The following is a 13,208-nucleotide window of genomic DNA, read 5'->3' as shown; positions in this document are numbered from 1 at the left end:
GGCAATTTGGATGAGCTCAGTGGTAAAAACTGGGCGGCATGGACAAGTTGGGCCGAAGGGCCAGTTTTCATGCTGTAAACCTCTCTGACTCTATACAACTGCAGCAAAACATACCTACATTTATATTAGATTTTCTTTGCAATAAACAATATTCCACTGACCTTCCTAATCACTTGCTGCACCTGCAGACTAACTTGGGATCGGGCACCGGGATCCCTCTGTACCTCAGAGTTCTGCAATCTCCCTCCATTTAAATAATAGTTTTATTTAACACTTCCTGACAAGGTGGACAATTCACATTTTCCAAAGTTATGCTCCATTTGTCATTTGCCCACTCACTTAACCTATTTGTAGTCCTTTGCAGACTCCTTAAATCCACTTCACAAATTACTTTCCTACCCGTCTTTAAGCATCAGAAAATTTAGCCGCCATTCAATCCCGTTATCCAACACATTCATACAGATTGTAAATGGTTCCGAGCCCAGCACTGATCCTGGTGACATTCCACTTGTCACATCTTACCCATCCAGAAATGACCCATTTATACCTACTGGCTGCTTCCTGTTCGCTAACCAATCCTCTATCCATGCTGATATGTTGCCCCCACACCATGAGCTCATATTTTGTGTAATAATCTTTGATGTGGCTCCTTGGGAAATACCTTCTGCAAATCCAGACAAAGCACATCTACAGGTTCTCCTTTATTGACATCCCTTGTTACTTCCTCAGAGAACCTTGATAAATTAGTCAGTCACGATTGATTCCCTGAACCCATTTTCAAACAGTGTCAAAAGAAAATTAAAATCCCCTCTACCCCTCCGGCTCCTTTGCCAATTACCTTAGAGGGACTCATTTTCTGTTAACCTCTCACCCACTTTCCTGAAAGTGAGCAGATTTAATCAGGAAATGTCCAACAAATTCAAATATTTTCCTGTTAAAAGATTATTGACGAAACAGAACATGGTTAAAAAAAACTAACAGAAAATTACTTGAGGATCAAAGATAACCAGAGTAACAGAATGTTCACAATATTCTGGTCCCAAATGGTTTCCCTTCGGCTCCTCTGTACCCTGTTCCCATGACTCCCCGCTTTGGACACGGGGGCACTGAACCCTGGGGGTAACATCACCATCAGCACCGGTCACCCTCGCCCCTGAACCCCGATTGGTTGGTGGTGCAGTTCCCACCCGGTCCTCCAGCACCTTCCTGTCTCTATTAGCGACACCCATGGCAGTTTCCCAATGTGGCACAGGTCCCATTATTCTCAGCTAAATTCAGCCCTCAGCTCCATCAACTGGCTGTCAGTGATATGAGCAATAGAGACAGAAAGGTGCCAGAGGGTCAAATAGGAAGACAAAACTTGTGGATCTGGACCCCCATAAAGTTCAGCAACTTCTTATAAAAAATTCAAATCCCCAGTCAACAAATTAAAGGATCACACGACGGGTCTTCAAGTTTTATGACTTTTAATACAACAAACAAACAAACTAGAAGCTACTTTAACTTGGAAACCTACACATAAACTATAAAATAGAACTTTCCCCTTTTACATAACCGACAATCACACTCCACGATTATAGTTACTCTGTCCTGGAAGTCAAAATTTAATTGTCTCAGAACCTGTCCAAAGTGATAATTCATTCCCGAGGATTTACTTCAGTTCTTCAACCAAGACACTGAGAAACAAAGGGAGAATAGAATAGAATGTGAATTGGCAAAATACATAAAGATTGACTGTTAAAGCTTCTGTGGCTACGTAAAAAGGAAACGTTTGGCTCAAACAAAGGTTTGTCTGTTCCAGATAGAGTCAGGAGAATTTAGAATGAGGAATAGAGATCTCTACAGCCAGCTCGTTCAACACTCTGGGGTGTGGATCATCAGCTTTTGGAGTTTTATTCACTTTCAACCCCATTCATTTCTCCAGTACGACTTCTTTACCAATACTAATCTCCACCAGTCCCTTGGTTCTCTGGTGTTTTGGGGACAATTTCTGTATCTTCCTCTGTGAAGACAGACACACATTGTTTAGTTTCTCTGCATTTCCTCATTCCCCATTCTAAACTCTCCTGTCTCTGCCTGGAATGGACCCACATTGGTCTTTGCTAATCTTTTCCTTTTCACATTCCTGCAGAAGCTTTTCCAGTCGGTTTTTATGTTTCTCGCCAGTTTGCTCTCATCAGTTTCTTGGTCCTCCTTTGCTGAATTCTAATGGATCTCATGGAATCTTTAACTTTTCTTGTTAGTCACGGTTGCATCACTTTTCCTGTTGGATTTTTGTTCCCGAAAGGAATCTATATTTGTTGTGTATATGTGAAATAAAAGTCACAAAATCCCAGAGGTCCATAGGCTGCTCTCCCCTTTGACAGAGAGAGAGCTGACTGGAGGTGATTTAACCTGAGGGTCAGCACACCTCAGGCGAGGGGCCTGGTTGAGAAGGTGGGGCCTTCATGAATAAACTCAGCCAGTACGGGAGTTGAATCCTCACTGTTGGCCTTGCTCTGCGTCACGAACCAGCCGTCCAGCCAACTGAGCTAACCGACCCCTGATAAATACGTAATAATTCCTTAAATATTAGGTATTCCCTGTACCAATCAGTTTCCTCATCCACCTCAGGCAACTTGACGCTGATAACCTGATAGTTTCCTTCTGTCAGGGACACCCAGATAACTTAAACAAAGTAACCATGTAACCACCAGGGCCCATCTCCATGGCAACGTGGCATGCTTTGGGGGGTTTGAAACAGAAATGGAAACTAAATATCTTCAAACTTCCAAACATCCTTTTACTCTGTGATCCTTGTGCAATTTTGAAGCCAGGTTTTAGCAACCAGGCTCAAAGAGAATCAGCCCACTGGAGGCAAGGTGGTGAGACCGGCCAGTCCAGCATAAAGAAACCCTCCGACCATCCCACTGACCACCTGTCAGAATTAACAAAATGCAGTCCTGGGCGTAGAGCAGAAACAATAACGGCAGAATCCAAGCCCTGTAATCGATTATGAAATTGTTGGTGTCACAGCAAGTCCAATGAAACATGCAATCACGTCTCACATTGAGAAGTGGATGGCCTCTCCCCAGTGTGAACTCGCTGGTGTCTCCGCAGGTTGGATAATAGAGTAAATCCTTTCCCACACTGAGAGCAGGTGAATGGCCTCTCCCCAGTGTGAACTCGCTGGTGTGTCTGCAGGTGAGATAACTGGGTGAATCCCTTCCCACACTGAGAGCAGGTGAATGGCCTCTCCCCAGTGTGAACTCGCTGGTGTGTCTGCAGGTGAGATAACCGAGTGAATCCCTTCCCACACTGAGAGCAGGTGAATGGCTTCTCCCCAGTGTGAACTCGCTGGTGTGTCTGCAGGGTGGATAAATGTGCAAATCCTTTCCCACACTGAGAGCAGGTGAATGGCCTCTCCCCAGTGTGAACTCGCTGGTGTGTCTGCAGGTGAGATAACTGAGTGAATCCCTTCCTACACTGAGAGCAGGTGAATGGCCTCTCCCCAGTGTGAACTCGCTGGTGTGTCTGCAGGTGAGATAACTGAGTGAATCCCTTCCCACACTGAGAGCAGGTGAATGGCCTCTCCCCAGTGTGAATTTGCTGATGTCTCTGCAGGGTGGATGAATCATTGAATCCCTTCCCACACTGAGAGCAGGTGAATGGCTTCTCCCCAGTGTGACGTTGCTGGTGTGTCTGCAGTGTGGATAATTGAATGAATCCCTTCCCACACTTGGAGCAGGTGAATGGCCTCTCCCCAGTGTGACTGCGCCGATGAAGCTCCAGCAGAGATGGGGCTCTGAATCCCTTCCCACAGTCCCCACATTTCCACGGTTTCTCCATGTTTTGGGTCTCCTGACGTCTCTCCAGGCAGGACAATCAGTTGAAGCCTCGTCCACAACACGAGTACGGTCCCTCCCCGCTCTGAATATTGTGATGTTTTTCAGATTGTGTCACTGGTTAAAGCTCTTTCCTCAGTCAGTTCACTGGAACACCCCCACTCGGGTGTGTGTTGTGTGGGTCTCGGTGCTTTTCCAGTCACACTGATGTTTCCACCGTCAGTTCACTGGAACACCCCCACTCGGGTGTGTGTTGTGTGGGTCTCGGTGCTTTTCCAGTCACACTGATGGTTGAAATATTTAGCTGACTGTTCGGGGAAACATTTCTCCTTCTAGATTCAAAGCCCGATGATATCCAGGTTCTAAGGAAAGAAGTGACTGTCAGATCAAGATGTAACGTTTGAGATTTCTGTCTGTAATTCCTCCTCGTCTAATATCCTGTAAAAACAATTTACAAAATTCATCACTGTCAGTACAGGATAGAAACTCAGAACAGACAATTCTAGTTTCTATGTCACTTTTTTTCCTCTCTCTTATTCCCCAAAAGCTGTAAATGTCCATCCCACACATTCCCTCCATTCTCACTCTGCTGTATCTCATATTGACCCTCCTAATTCTCCTGAAGGTGCTGATTCAGGTTGATTGACAAATCCAAGCGCACAGCTTCCTGTCCAGGAGATCATAACAAGTATGAGCTGCAGTCGGCAATTCGGCCCATCGAGCCTGATCCATTCAATGGGACCATTGGCTAATCTACCTCAGCACCGTTTTCCCACACTATCCCTCATATCCCTCGACATCTTCAATATCTAGAAACCGATCCGTCTGTGTCTTGAAAATATTTGATGACTGAAGCTCCAGAATCCTCGGGGATAGAGAATACCAAATCTTCACCACATCGTCGAGTAAAGAAATCCCTTCTCATCTCAGCTTTCTCTCCATTTACCTGCAAGTTCCGCATAACACTCAACATCCTCATCAATCAGATTTCTGACTGGGAGTGGGGAGGTGTCAGGCATGCGATACAGGTGCGGGAGTAGCTGCTTTTCCACAGGTTCTGGTGCCACTAACCTACAATCTGACACTTATCCTGATTGCCTGGCACTCATCTACCTAATCCTTGAATTCATATTTGTTATCGTGTCCCTGGAAGATTTCAGGGTTCGGATTGGTAGGATTATGCTGGAAAACGTGAAGAAATGCATTGATAAAACAGCACAGGTGGATTCAGTGGGAATGGAGCCGCCTTTTCAACATGGCGGCCTGACCCTCAGGAGGTCTCTCGACCCCGAGCTCTCTGGGGCTCTGGGAGGCGGCGAAAATGATGACTGTCAACATTATCCGTGTTACTGACCAGAGGCGGAGTGTGCTGACTCAATATCTGTGAGCTCATGAGGCCCAGCTCCAAAACGCCATGGAGAGGCTCGATGGTCCGGAGGAGAGAATCCTGAACATTCAGCAAGATGCTTCCGTCGAATTCAATCCTTTGAAAACCAGTCAAGTGGCTGGCGGAGGTCCTGGAGAACTGAGGTTCGGAAAAAGAACATCTGAGTCATTGGCCTGTCAGATGGTCATCATAGAATTTACAGTGAAGGAGGCCACTCAGCCCATCGAGTCTGCGCCTTGGAAACAGCACCCCACCCAAGCCCATACCTCCACCCCATCCCCGTAACCCCACCTAACCTTTTATTTGGGCACGAAGGGCAATTTATCGTGGCCAATCCACCGAACCTGCACATCTTTGGACTGTGCGAGGAAACTTGAGCACCCGGCGGAAACCCATGCAGACACGGGGAGAATGTGCAGACTCCGCACAGATAGTGACCCAAGCTGGGAATCGAACCTGGGACCCTGGATCTACCACTGTGCTGCCCATAAATTATGATATTTTCTGTCCATTTAGTGTGGAGAGTAAGACTCCCGTTAGGTTCTTCGAGGACCGACTGCCACGTTTTCTCGAGCTGGATGTGAAGCCTGGGCGTTCCAAATTAGAAAGGGAGCATCGGTCTTTGAGGCCGAGGGATAGTTTTCATCCCAGGCCCGTAATCATTCGCTTCCACAACTTGAGAGAATGTCCTGGAGAGGGAACGATGAGGTGGAACCTGGCTGCAGGAAGGAGTGAGGATTTACTTCTTCCAGGAATTTCGGCAGCAACACAAACGAAGCGTCGAGGCCTCGATGAGGTTCAAAGGCAACGCAAGGCTGTGCGGCGTGAATTACGTTGTGCGTTATCCTGAGACCCGAAAAATGGTATCCAACAACTCCGTCAAGTCTTTCAATAATCCAACTATTACCTTGGCCTTCATGAAATCCATGAAGGGCAAGGATCTGAAGGGATGGTTTGCAGCTCGAACTAACTCAGGTGCCAATCAGGACTCTTCGCCCTATCATGGTATCGTTGTCTGAATTTCAGAATCACAGAAATACACACAGGGACAGGAGTAGGCCATTCATCCCCTCGCATCTGTCCTGCCATTTAGTGAGATCATGGCTGATCTGTGACCTAACTCCATATCCCTGAATATCTTTGCTTAACAAAACTCTACCTCCGATTTAAACTTAACAACTGATCCAGCTTCACCTGCTGTGTGTGGGAGAGAGTTCCAAACCTCTCCCACCCTGTGTGTGAAGATGTTCTTCCGAACATCTCTCCTGAACGGTCTAGCCCTAATTTTTAGACAATGATCCCTAATTTTAGAATCTCCAACCAGTGGAAATAGTTGATCTTTATCTATCCTGTCTTTCCCTGTTAATATCTTAAATACATCAATTAGATCACACCTTAAATGTCTAAATTCCAGCAAAAACAGGCCTAATTTGTGGTTAAAACTTTGGGTCCGAGTCTCTGCAATCTCTCACTCGCCTCCAACAGCATCCTGGGACACAATTCATCCAGAGCTAGTAATCTAATAAACTTACTGGGCGGCACGGTAGCATAGTGGTTAGCACTGCTGCTTCACAGCACCAGGGATCCAGGTTCGATTCCGAGCTTGGTTCTCTGTCTGTGTGGAGTCTGCTCATTCTCCCCGTGTCTGCATGGGTTTCCTCCAGGTGCTCCGGTTTCCTCCCACAAGTCCCGAACGATGAGCTTAGTAGGTGAATTGGACATTCTGAATTCTCCCTCTGTGTGCCCGAACAGGCGCCAGAGTGTGGCGACTGGGGGATTTTCACAGTAACTTCATTGCAGTGTTAATGTAAGCCTACTTGTGACAATAATAAAGATTATTATGAATGGGTCGAAGGGCCTCTTTCCGTGCTGTAAAGAGAGGGACGTTATAGAGAAACTGCCAAAGCCTCAACACTCACCAGCTCTGAGGACACACCTTAGCTCCCTTTCCAATCTGAAAGCAGCCTGAGCTGGATTTACATTCCCCTTAACTGATCATTGCTGGGTGATAATCCTGTACTTCCTCACCTCACACCACTGTGACAGCACCTTCACTGCACAGACTGCAGCAACTAACCAAGCATCACCTTCCCAGTTATTCCTGAAGGCACCGCCTTCCCAACCTGGCCCCTTGCCTGAGGTGCGGTGATCCTCAGGTCACATCACCGCCGGTCAGCTCTCTCCCGGGACCAGGCCCTGGTTCACAGCCGCCATCTTGGGGAAGCAGAGCGCATGCGCTAGCGTCTTGGCGATGCAACAGTTAGTAGGCGGGGCCTGAAGGTTTCTGTTCTCCAGCCGGGTCCTAGCGCCCGCAGAGTTGGACTTTGGTAAACAGGTTCCAAAAAATTTCACCCACTCCCAAACTGAAGTTGATGTTTGTGGCCTGGAGGTGTCTGTGGATCACGTAGACATTCAGTGTGAGAGGCTGCAGCCTCTGTATAGTTACCTGAAGGCTGTTATACAGCGTTTGATTACATTTCATGATCCTTTCCAGTTCATTATCGGGATGTTTGTGTGATATTTTCTTACCCTCAGAGTGATCTTTCTTTATTTAAAATACATTTCAGCAGCAGGCTGACTGGTGATTTTTAAACCGAAGATGGTTATTTATTGTCACACAATTTCCCTGGATGTTTGAACATCTCAGTCTGTCTTATTCTCACTCACTGACACATAAACAGAAATTAGATACAGATCAAGTTGAAGCTGGAATGATGAAAATGGAATGTAGACTGCAGACTTTATATCTCTGCAGGTCTGTTGTCTTCTTATTGAGCTAATCCTTTAGTTGGAGTGAAGCGTTTTTAGAAACAAATAATTCTCATGAGTCTCTGAAGCTTCTTGTAGATGAATAGCTCGGAGGTTGGTTCTCAGGTGGACTTGGAAGCTGGAATAAGTACAGTACTGTGGCTGCACTGGAAATCATTCAGCTCTGCTGGTTCAGCTGGTTCCTGGTGCGTCAGGTGCTTCTCACACACACATTTGCTTTGTTCAGGGTTTATTATACTGCATCCCTGACAATTAACTGCAGGGTTAAAACTCTGAGACCCAGAACACCCGATACAATAGCAGTTTACGATGCTCACTCACGCTTATCTCTGTCCAAATTCGAGCTCATTCTCCGGTGTTCAATATGGCTCTTGGAGACCGACAGTCCAGAGATTTCATGCTCCTCAAATGCTGGTTCATCCTGACACAACGAGACATTTAAACTTCGCAGGTGGCTGCAAAGTTTCCTTATTCGGGACCGTGTTTAATTAAATATTGGTCACAGAATCGAATATTACCCACAGTTTAATGTCCATAATAACCAGTTAAGTTGCAGCCATCATGACAAAGTTTGTGGATCTTACAGTCTATAATATCTAGTATCCTTGTGCTGAGCGTGACATCCTGAATCTACTCTTGGGTCTTATTAAAACAGTGCATTGTAGCTGGGTGGTGTGGGCGGCACGGTAGCACAGTGGTAATGAAATTAAAATGAAAATCACTTATTGTCACAAGTAGGCTTCAAATGAAGTTACTGTGAAAAGCCCCTAGTCGCCACATTCCAGTACCTGTTCGGGGAGCCTGGTACTGGAATTGAACCGCGCTGCTGGCCTGCCTTGGTCTGCTTTCAAAGCCAGTGATTTAGCCCTGTGCTAAACAGCCCCTGCACTGTTAGCACTGTTGCTTCACAACTCCAAGGTCCCAGGTTCGATGCCAAGCTTGGATCACTGTCTGTGTGGAGTCTGCAAGTTCTCCCTGTGGGTTTCCTCCGGGTGCTCCGGTTTCCTTCCACAAGTCCCGAAAGACATGCTGTTGGGTGAATTGGACATTCTGAATTCCCCCTCTATGTACCCAAATATGCGCCGGAGTGTGGTGACTACGGACTTTTCACAGTAACTTCATTGCAGTGTTAATGTAAGGCTACTTGTGACAATAAAGATTATTATTAATATTATTATGGAGGCGGATGGGTGGTTACTCTGGCTGCCGACCGCTGTTCTGTGGTCTTGTCTATTCCCAGTGGCCCTGCAGAGGGAGCATGCGCTATCCACCAGAATGTTTGACACCTTCCACAACCAGTGGACACCTCAGCGGACAGCTGTTTCAGAGACACTGGGAACAATATTCTGGTTCAGTTAGGAAGGTTCCCAACACTTTTGTTGGGACTTCTAGCTGATTTGGGTCTTTTATTTTGACTGGACCACATGCTTGGGAAAAGCAAGAGAGGAAAGAAGGTTCGATAGAAACTAGAATGATCTGTTGTGAATTTATATCCTATTCTTAAAATGATAATTTTTGTAAACTTCTTTTTCAGGCATTAGAACGGGAGGATTGGCAGCCTGGCAACTCGAACCAAATATAACATCGAGATCTGACAGTCACTCAATTCATTAGGATCTAAATATCACAAACTGTCAATGTGCTTGTCTGTTCTGACTGTGGGAAGAGATTTCAAACATCAGTGTGACTGGAAAAGCCCCGAGACACACACACACCTGAGTGGGGGTGACCCAGTGAACTGACTGTGGAAAGAGCTTTAACCAGTGAGACAGCCTGAAAAATCATCTTGTTTCCTCTTGTGGGAGAGTCTAAGACCAAAGGGCATAATCTCAGAGTAAGGGATCTCAAATTTAGGACAGAGATGAGGAGACATTTCTTCTCTCAGAGGGCAGTGAATCTGGAATTCTTTAGCTGGCATTCTGTCTCTGGAGTTTACCAAAATAAGGCAAAGGTGAAGTTGGCTTTACCCGGATGGGCCGCTTGGTGGCGCAGTGGCGCTTTCACTGAGGGGCCATGAGTTCAGTAACATCCCAGACAGGACTGGTGAGAAATATCTGTCTGGGAAAGGGGAGAAAACGATATAATCGGGGAAATGGAGCGCTCCCGAAGGACCTTAGAGAAAGGAGTTCGGCAAAGTCTTATTTTCTTAATTTTTCATTCAATATTTATTACAATTTCAGAGAAAATATTACAGAAAAGCTTATTTTGAATTAACAAAAGGGAACATAACGATTGAGGGTCACACTGAGAACAGAACACATGCCCTCTGAGCTGCCAAATGTATGTACAACTGTAACAGACATCAGAAAGAGAGAACAGGAGCTCAACATAAAGGGAAGGCAACTGTTGTAAATAAGGTACGAGATAAGTTACTTATTTAGACATGACATTGAGGGAAATTATTAGCTACAATTACATTACAGCCAAAATTACCTCGTACATTTCAAACTGAAAAACAGAAATACTGTCCATGATTGTCTCAGTTACAGATGCAGAATAATAAACTGAGAGAATTTTACTGTGAGAGTCACCAAGAGGAGATATTGTATTTCTGTCACACGCACATCACAATAAACAGTTGAGGAAAATCTACAGCGTCCGAAAGTCAACCGATCATTTGATCTGTAAAAGAGAGAGAAAATGACGAAGCAGATGTTTATGATCTGGGACATTGATGTTAGAGTTTTTAATCAATCAAACATTTAGAGATTTTTGAAACGGCTTCTGTCAGTTTGAAGTGTGAGTGGATTGAATCTTCTCACCTTCACCAGAGTGACTGCAGCGCTGTAGGAAATGCTCAGGAAGAACAGGGTGATGAATGTGGAAGCGGTTGTCCAGATGTTCCCGTTATCATCCTCATAGTCTTCAGTCCAGGTGTGGTCTGTGGTATCTACGAGGATAGAGCAAATAAATATAATCAGATTGTTTATTAATCCAGGATATATTTTTAATATTCTCGCTTCATTTTCTCCCGCTGCTAATTCATTCTTTAATATATTTGTCATTGCATATCTACTGTTGAGTTTGTGACACTCAGAAATCGATCTCTGTGACTTGTTTCTTCCAAGTAAGGGGCAAGTTAGCGTGACCAATCCACCTCCCCTGCACATCTTTGGGTTGTGGGGTGAGACCCACGGGTCATGGAGAAACTCCACTGGGACAGAGACCCAGGAGCGGGATCAACCCCAGGTTCATGGTGGCGTGAGGCAGCAGTGCTAACCACTATGCCACCGTGCCGCCATTGCCTGCCGTTTGTGTTTGTTCTTTATCTTTTGTGTCTGTGTAGATGCGAAATTCGTGTTTTGCTTTACTCTTCTTTTGTGTGTCCCGATGTCTTTGTAAGTGTCATTGTGTGTGTTCATGTGTCAATGAGTATTGATCTGTGTATTTGTGTGTCAGCACCTGTCTGTGAACTTTGTTTATCTTCTGTTAATCTGTATGTATGAGTGTTTTATTGTGTGTGTTTGTGTGTTGAAGTCTATGTTTATATATTAATCCCTACTGTATATAAGTTTATACTTCACTGCCCAGTAATGAAAGTGTTAATGTGTCTTTATACGTTCAACATGCATGTCAGTGTCTTAATGTTTGTGTCTGGATAAATGCGTTTGTGTGTTTGTTGATGCGTGTGTTTCATCATAGAATCATTATCGTAAAATCCCTACTGTTCCGAACGAGGCCATTCGGCCCATTCAGTCTGCACCGACCCTCCGAAAGAGCACTCTACCTGGACGCATGCCCCTGCCCTATCTCCAGAACCTCGTAACCCCACCTAACGTTGTGGGCACTAAGGGGTAATATAGCATGGCCAATCCACCTAACCTGCACATCCTTGGACTGTGGGAGGAAACCGGAGCACGCGGAGGAAACACGGACACGGGACAATGTGGAAACTCCACACCGACAATCCCCCAAGGCTGGAATTGAACCCGGGTTTCTGGCGCTGTGAGGCAGCAGTGCTATTTATGCGCTGATGGTTGTTTATAACTATCTATTGATGTGTTTTGATGACTCTCTGTGTATTCATGTGTGTTCGTGTTAATGAGTGTAAGTGTATGCTAATATGTGTCCAGCTGATTAGTGTGCTAACATGGATTATTGTCTCGGTTTGAATGGAAATATTTCTGTCATCGTGAAATTCTGCTAATGTACATGTTATTGGTTATATTTGTGTTCCATATTCTTCTGTCAATCTGCTTGTCTCGTTTCATATGTTTGTGTATCTGTGTGGACATGTGGTTGTATGTGTCTGTGTACATTTGTGTACCCGCTTGTGTGTGTGGATGTGTGTGTGCATGTGCACGTGTGTCTGTGTGTATAAACATGTGCTTTCTTGTGTTTAGGTGCATGTTTGTGAATTTTTGCGTGTGTTTTTGTGTCAAAATATGTGTGGTTCGTTATGCCTGGGTGTATGTTTATGCATGTGTTTCTATGTGTCTCTATGTGTGTGTTTGTGTCTACGTGTGAGCGTGTGTGGGTCTGTGTGCATGTATGTGTAGTGTTTGTGTCTTAATCTGTCTGTGTATTTGTATCAGCTGCCTGTAGCGTTGCCATTTGTGGGTATTATTGATACCGATGTAGAATATGTTGAACTTTCTGCTTATAAATGTGTTTTCTGTGAGTTGCAAGCTGACATCAGGTGACCGAATGCAAAAATACAAGGAGGTGCCTCAGGAGAGAACAGTGAAAACCCAGGGAGAATTCAATCACCAGTCTGGATTTGGATTATGGGGAATCGGTTTTAGCAGACGGATAAGACGAACAAGAGTGCTAAAACAATTATGTTGCACAAATAGATGCTTTCAGACATCTTTATCATTATGGCCTTTGAAACCCTTCAGCCAGTAAGCTAAGTGCCGTCTTGTAATGTCAGTAACTGAGTTCTTAGTCTAGAGAACCGTTTACTTCCAAACTCCCTGCTTGGGGACTGGGAAGATATTGAGTTAATAATCTCCCTCTCTCTGGTCAGCTCAGCAAATTGCCTTTGGGTTCTCCCTGCTGGAGGTGGAGATACAGAAAGTTCACTCATCACCTTCCTCCTCTTTTGGTCGGGAAAGTGGAGGTAAAATGGGTCAGTATTGCCCCTTTGCTCTCTTTGTTGGGGAAGTGTGGGTACAGTGGATTAAATAATGCCCACCCACCTCTCTTTGTTGGGGGTGTGGGGAGACAGTGGATTAACAATTTCCCTTTCCCCTCTCTTTGACTAGGGATTATTGGTCTGTGTTTCT

At 45.2% G+C, this 13,208-nt stretch overlaps 1 protein-coding gene across 5 annotated transcripts; it reads right to left on the bottom strand.

Moving 5' to 3' along the window:
- Window positions 1-1,449: 1,449 nt before the first annotated feature.
- LOC140419569 (uncharacterized) lies at window positions 1,450-7,436 on the bottom strand. Of its 5 annotated transcripts, none has more exons than XM_072503483.1 (3): window positions 7,240-7,436; window positions 5,179-5,349; window positions 1,450-4,262 (listed from the first exon to the last, which is right to left on the bottom strand). In XM_072503483.1, exon 3 carries the CDS (start codon window positions 3,826-3,828, stop codon window positions 3,037-3,039), a length of 792 nt encoding a protein of 263 aa, XP_072359584.1. In that variant the 5' UTR covers window positions 3,829-4,262; window positions 5,179-5,349; window positions 7,240-7,436; the 3' UTR covers window positions 1,450-3,036. The 5 variants fall into 5 exon arrangements, with proteins under 5 accessions (XP_072359584.1, XP_072359587.1, XP_072359588.1 ...); XM_072503486.1 differs by having other exon boundaries at window positions 7,299-7,436; XM_072503487.1 differs by lacking the exon at window positions 7,240-7,436 and adding an exon at window positions 6,744-7,219.
- Window positions 7,437-13,208: the final 5,772 nt, after the last annotated feature.

The sequence above is a fragment of the Scyliorhinus torazame genome, chromosome 5 (genome assembly GCF_047496885.1).
Source record: "Scyliorhinus torazame isolate Kashiwa2021f chromosome 5, sScyTor2.1, whole genome shotgun sequence".
NCBI classification, from domain to species: domain Eukaryota; kingdom Metazoa; phylum Chordata; class Chondrichthyes; order Carcharhiniformes; family Scyliorhinidae; genus Scyliorhinus; species Scyliorhinus torazame.
The sequence above is the reverse complement of the archived record's forward strand: the minus strand, read 5'-3'. Positions and strand labels throughout refer to the sequence as shown.

Excerpts from the sequence above, each read along its gene's own strand:
- LOC140419569 (XM_072503483.1), bottom strand. The coding sequence starts at position 3,828 with ATGGAGAAACCGTGGAAATGTGGGGACTGTGGGAAGGGATTCAGAGCC.